Source organism: Limulus polyphemus, unplaced genomic scaffold, assembly GCF_000517525.1.
Source record: "Limulus polyphemus unplaced genomic scaffold, Limulus_polyphemus-2.1.2 Scaffold1019, whole genome shotgun sequence".
Taxonomy (NCBI): domain Eukaryota; kingdom Metazoa; phylum Arthropoda; class Merostomata; order Xiphosura; family Limulidae; genus Limulus; species Limulus polyphemus.
In genome coordinates, this window is record NW_013666629.1 from 182,397 (window position 1) to 197,809 (window position 15,413).

At 31.0% G+C, this 15,413-nt stretch overlaps 1 protein-coding gene across 1 annotated transcript in view; it reads left to right on the forward strand.

Moving 5' to 3' along the window:
* LOC106461723 (5'-AMP-activated protein kinase catalytic subunit alpha-2-like) overlaps nucleotides 1-15,413 on the forward strand; it is a 25,387-nt gene that overhangs the window by 3,745 nt on the left and 6,229 nt on the right. Inside the window, exons 2-13 of the mRNA XM_013921572.2 lie at nucleotides 1,017-1,158; nucleotides 1,988-2,081; nucleotides 2,386-2,530; nucleotides 3,997-4,084; nucleotides 6,181-6,250; nucleotides 6,994-7,042; nucleotides 8,945-9,050; nucleotides 9,435-9,540; nucleotides 10,791-10,958; nucleotides 11,135-11,168; nucleotides 12,532-12,618; nucleotides 12,978-13,048. Of these exons, the coding sequence (XP_013777026.2) occupies nucleotides 1,017-1,158; nucleotides 1,988-2,081; nucleotides 2,386-2,530; nucleotides 3,997-4,084; nucleotides 6,181-6,250; nucleotides 6,994-7,042; nucleotides 8,945-9,050; nucleotides 9,435-9,540; nucleotides 10,791-10,958; nucleotides 11,135-11,168; nucleotides 12,532-12,618; nucleotides 12,978-13,048 (1,160 nt within the window). The remainder of the gene's footprint in view (nucleotides 1-1,016; nucleotides 1,159-1,987; nucleotides 2,082-2,385; nucleotides 2,531-3,996; nucleotides 4,085-6,180; nucleotides 6,251-6,993; nucleotides 7,043-8,944; nucleotides 9,051-9,434; nucleotides 9,541-10,790; nucleotides 10,959-11,134; nucleotides 11,169-12,531; nucleotides 12,619-12,977; nucleotides 13,049-15,413) is intronic.

Sequence of the window (15,413 nt, forward strand, 5' to 3'; positions counted from 1 at the left end):
AAAAAACTCCTGCACTAGGTACACTCCATTAAAATTGATAAGTACTATAGACATGGAGTCAAAATAGGGATTTGTCGCTTGAGAAAATAATGTAGACACTATTTCCAGCCTATTTTGTTAACTTTTTTTTAGAGTTGCTAGTTGTAGGCTTGAAAATATAATCTTTGTATTTTGATTGAATTTGCTTTTGTACTTTTTTTTAATGAACCCTATTCCCCCTTTTTAAATTAACAATTTTTTATTATCTTGTAGAGAACCAGTGTTTAGGTAACAAAAGACAACTGTAGATATGAACTTCCAAATATTTTGTATTAATTCTAATATTTAAAATCCTTTTAGCAACTTTATCAGTTCACAGTTCAAACATACCTCCCTGGCAAAACATCATGTGAAATGTTTTAAGATGTTCCCTTTTAGTGGTTTTGGGTCAATGACCAGTTCATAAGTAAAAATCAAATGATGGAGATCTTAACCCTATCCCTGTCAGATAACCTTCAATAATCCAAATCATCATAGTATAATCATTGCCTCCTCTGAACACTTTGCAATAAGTCAATGTTCTGTCACAGATAAGTAGACCAAATCTGGAAACAGTATCCCAAGTGAGGGCTTAATAGTTTAGTGGTTTCTATAGAGAGATAATTACCTCTTTTTAACCTGTAATCAATGTGTTTATAAGTACATCCTCAAATTCTGTTAGCTTTACTATTAGTCCTAGAGCACCACTATATATTTTTCTAACTTGCCATTTGATTCAGGTCATTCTCTAGTTTCTTGGAATCCTCAATACAGCTAGAAATGCCCAGAAGTTGAATTTCACCCAGATAACAAGCAGTATCTTCACAGAAAAAGTTTTTTTTAACAGATTGATAAGACAAAATTTCCTTTAAGTGAAGCCATGTTGGCTCTTTTTTGTGATATTATGTTTTCCTAATTGATTATGCAAAGTTTCTTTTTCTTCTTCTTATTATCATTATCATACCCTCTGCATCTGTTTTGTTTTTTTATATCCTCAGCTGCTCGTCATCAACTTACTGGTCACAAAGTAGCTGTAAAGATTCTTAATCGACAAAAAATAAAAAATCTTGATGTCGTGGGAAAGATCAGGAGGGAAATCCAGAATCTCAAACTTTTTCGACATCCTCACATCATTAAAATGTGAGTTGATATGTATATCTTCAAAAAAACTTGTTTCAAAAGCTCAAACTTACATTTTTATACTATGAGTGCTTTGTTTGTTCACAAATTTCAAACAGTTATTGTAATGACACATTTGTACTCTGTTGTTAAGTTGTGACTTTGTTATAAACATGAAACATTAATAACTTGTATGTTGTAAAGTTACTTGCATTTCATAGTATGAAACGTTTACTGTAGTACTTCATTCTTGCATCATTAAATTTTGTGTGAAAAATGAAATGTACAATGTTGAAGTATTGTTTAAAATGTGATCTACGAATTTTGTAAGGTAACAGTTGAAATATTACACTTAAGGACATGCATGTTTTTTCTTAATGGTTTATTATTTCCCTGAAATGAATGAGATGTTAAATTCATCACCAAAAATTGACATAATTAAACATGGGTGTTAAAATAATTCGTTACTAAAGATTTTATAGATAAAAGTATATATTTATTTTGTCTCTAAGAGCAGCATTAATATATTGTTTACTTCTCTAGCTCTTTCCCTCCTTATAAATGAAAATTAACTTGATAACAGTATTAGCAGGGTTTTTTTTTTAATAGCTCCCCCACTTTCATATTTTTGAAAAATTGGTTTCCCTATGGCAGATTTAATTTTATTGATTTTTATATGGAGAATCTTCTGGAATGTAAAACCATATTTGCATCTAAAAATGTGGCTTAATTTACATTGGCTAAGTAATTCACATGTAATTAACTGTTGTTTCATTCTTGAGGCTTTATGGGAGCTTTTCCTTTTTTTGTAGAATTATTTTCTCACACATGCATAATTTTGTCTTTGCAGGTACCAGGTGATCAGTACTCCAACTGACATCTTTATGATCATGGAATTTGTGTCTGGTGGAGAATTATTTGATTATATTGTTAAGCATGGGAAAGTGAGTTCAAAAACTTGAGGTTTTCTTGATGATACTAAAGTTAAGGCTTGACTACTTTTGTGTGTGTGTGTGTGTGATATTAGCTGGTAGGAGTCAGCTCTTATTTATTGTTCATAGTACTTAAGTTTTAAGTTCTTATTCTGGTTTAGATATCTTTGAAACAATGGTGTTAAATTCCAATTTAAAATTTAAGTTAGCTTTTAAAATTTGGATTTGAGGGGGTTATTGGTGATTTGTAGCTTTTTCATTTTGTTTTAAATTGAATTGGAGTGTATGATAAAGCTCTCGCATACACCATTTCCAGTTAAAGGAGTCCGATGCTCGTAGGTTCTTCCAGCAGATTATTTCTGGTGTCGATTATTGTCACAGACACATGGTTGTGCACAGAGATTTGAAACCGGAAAACCTTTTGTTAGACAGCAGTCTTAATGTGAAGATTGCAGACTTTGGTAGGTTATTCGTATAATCTTGTTCTTTATAGAGATTTATGAACTATTCTTATGAATTATTAATTTGAGTAGATGTGGTTTTATTTTTATAATCGTTTTGTTTGCTAAAGTGTATTTTTAATGAGATGTTTTCCATTTGCTGTACAACAGCCTTTTTACATAAGATCAGTTGTAAACAGATAACAGACATGCACACATTTATACATAATATTAAGAAGTTTGTAATTCTTTATTTAAAAGTAAAAATTTAGTGTCTTGACACGTAAGAGATATTGCACTTGGTAGCCTTTCCTTCACACCAAAAATGAAGGACTTCACGTAATTGGTTTTTACCATTGCGTGTCTTTGCCATTTGCTTGCTACTTTAAATCAATTTTTTTTTCACATGTTCTTGACCAATAAGAGTGGAGACATTTTAAAATTTAAGATCAAACTGATTCAACAACTGAAAAATATCATTCTGCAAAGTTTCTTATTTTTTATACTTGACTGATTAGAAGTTGGTGACCACAGGAATATGTTTGAAATACTTGTAGTACAACAGTTTTGTGAACAGTTTACTTCTTATGCTTGAAAATAGCAACATTGGTAAAGATTAGCCTATGAATGAGCAGGACATTGTTTTTGTAAGGTATACTGGTGGTTACCTTGAATTAGATTTCATTTATTTGTGTGACTGCAGCCTAGCCCACTTTTTATGGTGAGGGTAATGTTCCCTAAAACAAATCTACCCCAGATGAGTAGTTTCAAACATGTTTCACCTTAATAGTAAATGTAATTCATTTGATTTTTTTTTTCCTGAACAATAAAACTGTGAATGATTTCAAAAAGAAGTATGAAGTCAAGCTTATTATAATTCTTGATTTGCCACATGTCACTGAATTAGACCAGTTTTAAAGAATTTCACTACTCACTAGTGACACTAGATAAAATATTAAACATGACTAGGCCTTTTGTAGTAGGGTACTGTAGTCTGTGTGTGTAGTGTTTTTGAAATGTTGTGAATGAAAGGATATTTCAACACCACATATGTTACTTGAATGTTAAGTTTTATTTAGCTTTAGGATGCTAACCTTAAATTTTCTATTTTTATTGTTGGTAACTTCTTCAATGGAACATTTCTGTTTTATTTATTGTGAAAAACATAAAATGAACAAGTAGAACTATGCTTGTTTATTTTGCAAGTTTTTAACTCCAAATGAGCCACACTTTTAACTAGTAATATTTATCAATGTCTGTTGTCTGAGATGTAGAAACTACCAGGGGAAGATAATAAAAGAAAATAAAAGTATACTGTCATAACTTTACTTGTGTGGTTCATGTAGACATTAGTTCATCAAAATTAAATGGTTATAAGTAAAGGTCTAACTTATGACCTTAAAGATTTGCTTACTTATTCCTTATCAAATGGTCAAATCATAGAACATTGTGTAATCATAATGTGGACTACATATTTTATTTCGCAGGTCTTTCCAACATGATGATGGATGGAGAGTTTCTCTGTACGAGCTGCGGTTCACCAAACTATGCTGCTCCTGAAGTTATCTCTGGAAAGTGAGTGTAGAGATTACTTCAGCTAATGTCATTTTTGCTTTCTCATAGGTGATAGTTTTCTGAAACACTGTTTGTTTAATATGTAAGTATTGACATTTTCATAAGCCAACGGTGTGAAAAATCTCCAAAAACTAAGTCCGTTACATAAAGGTTCAACAGCTTCAAATTTATTTACAATGTGACAGACGCTTCTTAGAAGTTAGTTTTTAAAAGATCAATTCATTACCTTTTGTATTTTGGATGATCAGAGAGCAGGTTATCTTGATACACATTGTCATATTGACCTAATTATTGAAAGCAACTGGCTACTTGTTTTATCCTTTCAGTAATCCAGTATTAAATCATCCTGTATTAGTTTTCTATTATTATCCATGTGATTCATAATTCAACATTAAATACAACAGTTAGCAAATTTTAGAATTAGTTTTATGTGGTGATGTCTTACTGAATTGTGTATCCTTACATAGTGTGTGTGTGTGTGACCGTACCTAGACTAACTGTCTTGTTACCTTACTTATGATCCAACATTAATAAATGGTGTTTTGGGTTTAAGAGCTTACAATACCAGTACAAAAAGCTGTTGCTACTTTTAAATTTGAATTCCATGATTTTTGTTGTCATAGTTTGTACATAGTTTTCTAGTTTCACACTAAATTAGGCATTACTGAACTATAATGTTCTTACTTCTTGAATTCATTGAAGTATTTACAATACCTGTTATGCTTTTAGCATTTATTAGGTATGTTACAAGTTAATATTGTGGATATAGTTTTGTTGATTGAGTATATGATTCTGTTTCAATCATAGGCACTGAATTTTTATAATTATGAAATTATCTCTTTAATAGTTGAAGTATTATTGTTTTGACTGTTCTAGATTAAAAAAAAAGTTGACCCGACAGTTTAAAGAATAAAACAGTGATTGTATCAGTTAGATTTAATATTGATTTCTTTAATAAGTGTTTAGAATAATTCAATTATCAGGGATTATACAGAACATGTTTTTGCTGCGTGTTTAGTCAGTGCACTAAGTGTAACAATTCTGTAACGGGAATATCTTGCTGTGATTGTATATTTACCGAATAATATTTTTGCAAAAAAAAGGTGTGATATTTTTTTTTCTTCTGTCTTTGAAAATTAATAATAATAATAATAGTACTATTGTTTTCAGAAGTGTAGCTGGTATAATTTAAACCAGTAATTACATTGATATGTAGTTTGATATTTAAGGTTACTTAATATTATTGTGATGTTTAGTTTTTTTTATGAAACAAAGTTATTAACTTTCCTAACAGTTTTTTATTTTAAACTTTGAAACTCGCTTTCAAATTAACAAGATATGAATAGTGTTTGGGAATAATCTTTCTTAAAACTAAATAAGACAGTCAATTATAAGACACCATTCTAAAATTGGTTCAAAGTATAGTTTCTACAACAGGCAGTGCCAGCCATTCAACTAAGTTTCATCATGAATAATCTGACTAAACAATCTATCAAAGAATATAGTTGAGCATAGTTTTACTTTTTAGATTGTTAAATAAGCCGCATATACTATGTGCCATGTCCTGTTTCCTGGAGAACCCTTAGTTAAATTTATGTTCTGAAATAAAGCAAGATACTTTGCTCTATTTATTTTGATTAATATATCTTAAGGAAATTAATTTTTCTGATGAATGTGAATAACTAGACAAATGTTTTAAATTAAAATTTTCATGTCTATTAATTTTTTAAGAATCTTGGTTCAAATAATGATTCTTTTTTTTTTCCTGCTGTTAGAATAAAAAAATTATTGTGTTCTAATATCTTGTTTTTAAATTTTCCTTTGGCCAAATTAATATTACAGCTACTGTGGAAAGTTTCTCATTCTATTATTTTTTTTTCACTCATAAGTTCCTAAAATTAGTAAGTAACATTATTTTCATTTGCAAAATTTGCTTCTTAAAATACTAATTTAATTTCAAGCACAAGTAAGTAAAGATATGTTTATTTATATAAATATAACAAGACAATTGTATATAAGCCGATGATTTGGTAAATATCTGGTCAAATGGATTCCTGATACATGTAACACTAAACTTAAATGTCTTACTTTTTAAGGTTGTATGCTGGACCAGAAGTAGATATTTGGAGCTGTGGGGTGATTCTTTATGCTCTGCTTTGTGGCACAGTAAGATTTAACTTTTCTCTCTGAGTAAAACTAGTCTTGAAAAATTATTTTTAGAAGTAGTGTTTGTTTTTGTTAATACTAAAACTGATATCCTTGGTTAAGCAAAACAGAAGGTAATGCTTCAGTTTTTCCTACAAGCTCTTTAGGTATCTATCTATTTAATATCCACAATCTGTAAAACACTAGAGTGAATTTATTGCTGTTAAATAGTGCCTGTCCATTGCAACCACCTTGCTGGTCAATGGGACTTCACAAAAGACAAACAAAAAAAAAAAACAATGGAATTTTCTTATGTAAATCATAATAGTTTTTTATTGTTCCTGCATTTCATTGGTTCTCAACAGTTTAGGGAGGCAGTGAGTCAGTCCGCATTATTGAAAATGTTGAGAAACGCTGTCCTAGAAGAAGTAAGAACTGATAATTAGATGTTTTTTAGCTGATCTTGGATAAGGTAATTTGAGATCCATTTATTCAAAATGGTGTCTCTTTGCATGAGAAACAACTACTTGTCTTAGTGTAAATTACCAAAAGCATTTGAAACCATACTACATGTATGTACGTCTATGCATTTTATATAGTCTGTGATTAGACTTGTAGCTTTTAATTTTTGTTAAAATAGTTCAGGATTATCTTAACCTACTGACAAGTGTTCATTAAATATGTGAATTCCTCGATATAGCAAAAACAGGTGTCAGTTTAAAAAAAGTAAAGATAATTTTGATTATTTTATTTAATTTTTTCAGCTTCCTTTTGATGATGAACATGTACCCACACTCTTCAGAAAAATTAAATGTAAGTAGTTGAAGTTTGATTTTTCAACACAAGCTACCTTTTGTGGAGTTAGCTTTATCTCTAGAAAACTGAATTTTGAATATATATAACCAGGAAAATTACACTTGAATACAGTTTCAAAGCTCCACTTGTTATTATTAATGATCTCTTGTGAGCTTTGCTGTTTTGGCAGATTTTGTGCAAGCATTTATTGTTTTTGTGATATCTTTGATTTTGATAACTGATTCTGTAAAATTTTATGCTGGTGTCAGGTGAAGCTTTTGCATTGTTAGAGTTCAGAGCTTCAAAACTACATAAACAAAAAAACAAGTAGTAGCTTATTTTGATGTATCAAAGATCTTGCTATGAAGGTTGTGAACATGCCATAAGGCAACTGTCCTCTGCTCTAGACAGCGTGTAGAAGGTTGTGGAATATCAACTATACATTATTGACCAACTCTCTGTACAACATGGTAATCAGGATTCAACATTCCTCTTCCTATGTACTTGACATAGGCTTCGGAACAGCAACTGGTGTGATTATCATTCACTAAGTAATAAGGAACAGACTTCATGAGTTAAACTTATGGAGATCTGCTTCAGACCTGCAGATGACTGCACAGTTTATTTGGACACTTGCCAAGAGGACTAGAGTTGGATGTGTTGTACATAGATGCTCTAACATGGTTATGCCACATTCCACTGCCAACATATGACTGCCGGTACACTTTACTACTGACAAAGGGATGCAGCAATTAATTATTTCATTTTAACTTTTCTGTGTGCAGAAATTATATTATCTAATTATTATAAAAGTAACCATTATCATGTCAAAAAAACCTTAAACATGAAAGTTACGCATAAAATTTGTACCCATGTGAACATAACTAATAGTACAGGAATCCCTCGATTAGAGCGGTTAATGTGTTCTTTAAAAGAGCCGCACTAATCGAGGGATTCCTGTATATGTATTTGCTCTGTAGTGATAGCTTTTTTTTTTTTCCAGCAAATTATTCAATTACTTTGTTATTAAATTTTATTTTTAATCAAGTTTTGTGCAATAGTTTATTAGTTCACTATAATCTTTGAGAATAAAGTCATTCACTGTGCCAGAAAATGTTTTGTTTTGAGAACATAATTATATACTTGCAGTACAATGTTGTGGCAGACATATGTCAGCAATCAAATGATTGGTAGTAAGATGTCATGATACCCACCCCCCCAAAAAACAACAACAACAACAAAACAAATACAAGTATTGCATGATTTAATAAAATAAGATGTTGCACTGAGTAAAAATCCATAACCTCATTGGCCAATAAAACGGAACTCTGGTCATTGCCAGAAAGGAATCATACTTGTTACAGAATATCCTGTTATTTTTTATAAACCTCTTTTAGACAAGTTGATTCAGTCAAATCCTAACTATAACCATTTTGAAATTGAGTGCACTTGTTCCAAAGGTTATAACATATAGAAGTATTCTCAGTGCATCTGGTTTACTACATGTATCAATGCAAAAATGATTCCCTTAAAATACTTCAATTTAAGATCTGTTGATCATTTTGTTAAAGAACAATTTAGTTATAATTTTGAACATTTAATTTTTTAAGAAAAGATCTTAATAGATTTGTTAACATAAGAATCGTAAATAGTGCTTTTTGATATTATACTTTTAAGTTTATTTTACTTTTGGTGATAGATTAAGACCTAACATTTTTTGCTGGTAGAAAATGTTTCAAATTTTGAAAATCTTTGTTGCTAGTTGATTATGATTTTCAAACTCACCTTTCTTGTTTCAAAGTTAGTGTTTCTTTTTGATATTAATTTCAAATGTAATTTCTACTGTTATGATTGCTATTTCAAATTCTATTTTATCTTCTTGGTGTTAGTATTAAGTGTAATTTTTATTACTACTTTCAGCGGGAGCTTTTCCTATCCCTGACTATCTGAACAGGTCTGTTGTCAGTTTGTTATGTCACATGCTGCAGGTGGATCCCATGAAAAGAGCAACTATTGAAGATCTGAAGTAAGTAATTCTTTTGGTCTTATAGCACATATGATGGGGGGAAAAAATAACATTAATAGGATTTTAACTGTTCTTTACTTGCCAAGAGGTAGCTTACCATATTCAAGGTCTTGGGAGACTTACAGAATATTGCAATTAAAAAATAGTCAGAAATTTTTTGTTTTCTTTTTGTAAATATTAAAAGAATAAAAGTAAAGTTTGTGTAATTTATTCATTTTTATTGTCACAGTTCTGTAATTTATGTATCTGTACTCCCAGCTTTCTTATAATGGAGAATAACATTGCATGAACAGTGCTTGTACTTTAAAAGTTTTGTTTGCCTGTAATTTACTTTACTTGTAAGCTTTTAACTAAATGGTTATTAAAGCTAATGTGTCTTTTCAGAAATCATGAATGGTTCAAGAAAGACCTCCCTGTTTACTTGTTCCCTTCACCAAATGACACTGATGCTTCAATCATTGACACTGATGCTGTCTATGAAGTTTGTGAAGTAAGAGTTAGGCTAACAGTATAAACCTTTTATTATATACACTTTGTCTTTATGCATGCATTCTAACTATAATTCTTTATCACTTGATGAAATTAAATGCAAAAAAAAAAAGCTGAAAAGTTTTTGGGAAACTCTGAAGGTAATAAATTATTTTGTGTTTCAAAATTGTTAGAAAAATTAAAGTCAAACTCCAGTTGATTAACTACAACCATAATTTTAACAATGTACACTGTAAACTAGGAGAGCATTTTGTTAAAAGTAAAGGATGTTTTAGTGGGAAATATGATGGGATTTTATTAAGGAATAAAATATGTTCATATTAATAACAAGTAAAAGATTACTTAATGAGTTTTTTAACACAAAGTAAATAGTTACTTTATAAAGATTGTTACATATGAATATTTTAATTACAGAAAAGAACTAATTTTAAGGGTTGATATTGCAAAATGGTAAATTTGGTTAACAATTTATTGTTGAAATCTTACTATAATGTTTCATACCATGTGGCGACACCTATTGAATGGCATCACAAACACAAATTCATTTAAAACAAAATCGCACTTTGAGTATTCAAGATTTGGACAACTAAAAAATAACTATACAATCATTTCTTTACCAGAGAACACAATTTTAAATAAATGCACTCTCCTCATGACGGGAACACTACTTTCATTAGGGCTCTACACGAGGGTTTGATTATATCTTTAATGATGTAAAATATTAAATATAGTACAAAAATAATGGCGTTTTAAAAAAAAGAAACTTTGATTTTTCTCAATAAAGGACACCACTTTTAATATATGAAAACATTACAGTTTATATCGCCACAGTCCAACCACTTTTCCCATGTAGTACTTCCCAGAAAAAATCTTTTTTGGAAAATGTTCACTTTTTCTAAATTTTCTTTTTAATGAGGTATGAATGCTACTATTAGTAATTACTAGCACAAACACCCACCCACCTATAGGATGATGTTTCTGCTAGTCAGTGTGAATAACAATATCCCTTTCTATTTCATTTGTAGTAAAAGAGGTTCAGAAACATTATTTATAGTTTGTAACATAACTAGAGAATGGAATGACACAAGGTAATCAAACTTAAAACTTTAGTTTTATTGACATGTTCTGGAATATTTAGTAGGTCGAAAAGTATGAATTACTGTTTGTGTAAATTTATATCGTACTAGACCACAAGTAGATTAGATCACATTATAGAGTACATGTCTTAATGCCTTTCTTCTTTCCTTTCAGAAATTTGGAGTTCAAGAAAAGGAAGTACATAGTGCTTTGTTAAGTGGTGATCCTCATGATCAATTAGCTATTGCTTATCATCTTATCATAGACAACAAACAGTATGAATCAAAATGTGACATTAAAGACTTTTATCTGCCTTCGAGTCCTTCCTCTTCAATAGGTGAAGTAAGTATCTCCAAAAAACGTGTAATATTTGATCTATTGGGTATTGTACCTCTTAAGTTTTGATACTCTAGGTATTGAATGTTAAGCCAACTTTTTGTAATTTGAAAAAAAAGTGTGTGCATATATATATATATGTGATGTGCAGTTAATTCAGAAAATGTGTTTCAATTTTTCAGATCCCTGGTAAACTTCATCCAGAACAACTGAAAGGTGATTTTTGTTATTATTATTTTTTACTTGCCTCTAATGGTGTTGGTCAAAATGGTGAAAGCAAAAACTACTGTATCCCTGTACTAAGACTTAAATGGAAATGTTTTTTTTTCTAATAATTGCCTCCTGGCTCAACACATGCTTTCATCGAATGTGTTTCAAACCTAAGCACTTATACTGTTACTTTTGACATTTGTTTCAAATCGTAAAATATTAGCTTTTACTGTCGATAACAATGTATACACTCCCCTGCTAGCTACAGGTGCAATGGACAGTTGGTTATGACAATTAACCACCTTTGTGATTCTTCTTTTTCAACCACTTGCTTCCTACTTGAAAAACCCAAAATGTATAGTTTTTCTCATTCAGAAGCAATCAACCAATCAGCAGTTAAGTTTGTCGAGCCACAACTAACTTTAAGGTAGCTTCTTGGAACTATGCATATTCATAAATAACAGGACTCTCAAATGATGAAATGGAATTTGTATGTACCTGTTTACCACTTTCAACTTATAATTACATCGCCAACAGAGACATTCACAATTTAAACAATTAACAAAACCCCCCTATTGGAAAATGATGGGCCATTCCAAATTTTCAATCACTCTGTTGTCATGCTCTCTTTGGCAACCTCCCCAAACAATGAGCTAATACACATAATATGGTGAATTGTGTCAAAAGAAAAAGTACAGGGTTATGATTATAAGCATACTTACAAATCAAAAGATTGTTGTTGTGAATAAAGTAGTCTGGATGTTATTTTTAATCTCTGGGCAACCTGTTTTCCATGATTGAGAAATTTGACAAATTCTACCGACACCGATTGTTACCTGATTATGCAGTAATCGGCCCAGTTCTGATTGCTGAACTGATTATCAGTAAAACACTGAATTATTCAAGCATTTAGCATATCTCATTCCCTTGCCTGTGGTTTTTGTAGATATTAGATAGGTATAATAAGAATTTCATTAGGCCATTCAGTGGTTCACTAAGTATATGGTAAAGCATTTAGCTACTTTTAGGGTTAATTCTTAAGCATAAATGGGTGGTTCTTAACTGTTAACTGTGAGAGCTTTATTTAGTACAGATAATAGTTTACATTACAGTCACCATTGATGTGACAAAGTGCCAGGGACTTTGGGCAGTTAATGGAGACATCAGTAGATCGAGATATGTGACTCGGGACTTTAACTAGTTTGATCCATAATAAATTTGTATTAGATACAATAGGTGTTAAAGGAAATGGATGAGCTGAATTCCAAATTTGACATAAGCTATATATTTGTGATATGACTATTTTACGTGTTTCCTACAATTTGGTAGTTTTCTGTGCACAAAATCTTTTATATTTTGATACCTGTAGGACGTCAACGTTGGCAGAGTGGGCCTGTTGGCAATAACTCAGACAAAAACAAAGGAACTCCTGTCAAGAGGGCTAAGTGGCATCTTGGTAAGTAAATCCTGTATTCACATTATTGTACAGCAAATGGAAAGAGCTGCCTTATCTTGGCCTGATTAAATAAATTAAGTTTAGTTTAATAGCCATTGCTTATACGTAATACACTGGACATTGTACTATCTGCTTAGTTTAAAAACAAAAAAATGGTAAATTTCATGATTATCTTTTTTTACCAGTTGTATAGTGGTTGAAAGTTTTGAGTTCATATGGTTAATTTTCAATAATTTTGTGCATAATTTAAGTTTTCTTTTGTGTTAGATTATAACAGTAAAAGTTTTAGCTCATTGGTAGGCTGCTATATCTTTGATTTAATGAAGACTAAGTGTACTCAAAGATGTCCATTTTTTTAGGTATCAGGTCACAAAGCAAGCCATATGACATTATGAGTGAGGTGTACAGGGCAATGAAAGCTTTGGATTTTGTAAGTTCTGTGTTTAGGTTAATTTGAGAGATGTTGATTTTTCATTTTAAATTTTATAGAAGTACTTTACAACCATCCTAATCAGGTTTTTAACTTTTCTATTTGCAAGCGGGAGGATTGTGAAGAATACTTTGAATGTGTGATGATCCAGAACATAAGTAAAAGAAATATTACTTGGTATATCAAAATATTGAGTGCACTATTTAAAAAAATATGAGGTATTTGTAGTATCTTATTATTTCCACGTTGTACAATAACATATTTCACTAAATGGAGACTCTGTGAGGTTCTGCTAAAACTTCCAGTAGCACCTTGCATTAAATTGCTGAAATATCTGCCTGGTCAGTAGAAACTCTTCTTGTTTCAACACTATTGAAATAGGTTAAAGATATCATTAATGTAAATAATCATTGGAACTTGTGGGATGTAGGCTTAAAAAAAATAGGACAGAAAATCCAGTAAAGACTAGCTTGCTGGGCAAGGCTTTTGAAGCAAATTATAATTTGTGAAAGAAACGTTTTTCTAAAAGCACTGCTGCTGCTGATTTAAAAAATGGCAGAAAACATTAAGTATAGATTGAAAACTTAAAAATGAATGTTAACTTACTTACAAAAAATGTTGGAACTTAATCTAGTTCTAAGATTAGAAGGTGAGTATTTGTTTCTCAACAAACAGCATTTTCTTTATATTAATAAAACATAGGAAATTGTTATATATGTGTGTAATACATTAGTAGTCTATTGGTTATTCTCACCAGAAATAACAGGATTTACAAGGTTGTTTTAGTGAATTGTCAAATTCCTTAACCTTTGATTTGCAGTAATTAAATGCTTTTTAAAAAATGTTAAAAATATATCTGAGAAAATTATCACTCCATCCAAGATTCATCTGCCAGAAACTTAGTTGACTAACAGCCAGTGACATCATGAACATTTTCCCATGATGCATCAACATGAACAATATGTCATTAATATGCTTTAGCTTCAAGAAAAGCTTTTACTTTTAGGGCTGTTAACTTTAAACCAATAAGAATATCTTTTAGCCCTGGACATATCCATGTAACAAGCAATCTTTGACTGAACAGAAGCAGAAATGGTAAGACCTTTGTAGGAAACGTATATAGTATTTAGTTTTTGTGCCTGAAATCTACAAAAACGGCTGGATTTAGCTGTGGTGCATCCCTGGGGCACTTAACTCTCAGCCTCTCCCTTTCTCTCTCTCTCTCTCTTGATAAATGTTTAATACTGAATTTTTTCGATTGAAAATATAATAACAGTTCATAATTTTCATAATTAATTAGATTATTTGTTTCTGACTTCGGTTACTGTGAATTCTGATATAATCTCATCCATATTTAGTGCTTGCAGGATTTCTACTTCGGTAGAGAGAATGGTACAAAATTACAATTTTTGCTGCCTTGTTGTAGAATGAAGATCATTCTTGATAAGCTTCATTTTTGAGAAAGACCTTAGACATACAGTTGTCAGTCAACTACCATAAATAATAATTGACTTGCTGTCATTCTTAAACAACTATTGTTTAGGGTAATATATCTCGATTAAATAAGAAATACTTGTGAATTTATTATAACAACTAATTTGTGTTTTGTGGGAGGTCCATCAATTTAGGTGGCCTTGGAGCACGTGTCCCATTGTTATCCAGCAGTGTACAGGAATATGCATTATTTTATGAGAAATTGAGAGGTGTTTTTTTTAATATTTTTAATATGGTCATGGTATTATGGTGGTACATTATCTATGTAACCTTCACCATTCCTAAACTTTTTGTGAAATCTGGAAGAACTGCTGAAACAATGAGCCAGAATCTCTGAGTGTTTGTTCTTGTCGAGATGGAAACCAGGTTGGCTTGAAAGCTAACTTGCAAATGTAAAGTATCAGAATGTTTGAGGTGTTACAAGTGTAGTGGATGCATGGTGGCACACCAGTTGCTCAAAAGTTATCTGTAAAAGAAGTCGGAGAAGCTTAGGTGGATAGGTGCTTTCAAGTTCTCAAAGAGAAGTACGTCTGTGTTATAGGAGCAGTTATAGATGTATCTGACAACTTGCCCTCAAATAGAGAATAGAGGAGAAAGATTCAAGATCAAATAAGGACTGAAGAATACAAAGGTTTTTTCTGAATGAAATACAAGAATATTATAAGGATAAGAAGAGAGAGAAGTACTAAAACAATGGCAAAATAGCATGACCATAGCATGTGAGTGGTCCACTTTGTTAGGATAGAAACACACTAATGACTATTAGGATCGAAGAAAACAGCTAGGCAAAATGGTCTGTGGATCATGCCCTACACACGTACACTCACTTTTAGGCTTATGGATTTCTAGATCTGATGGGATAATCCCCCCC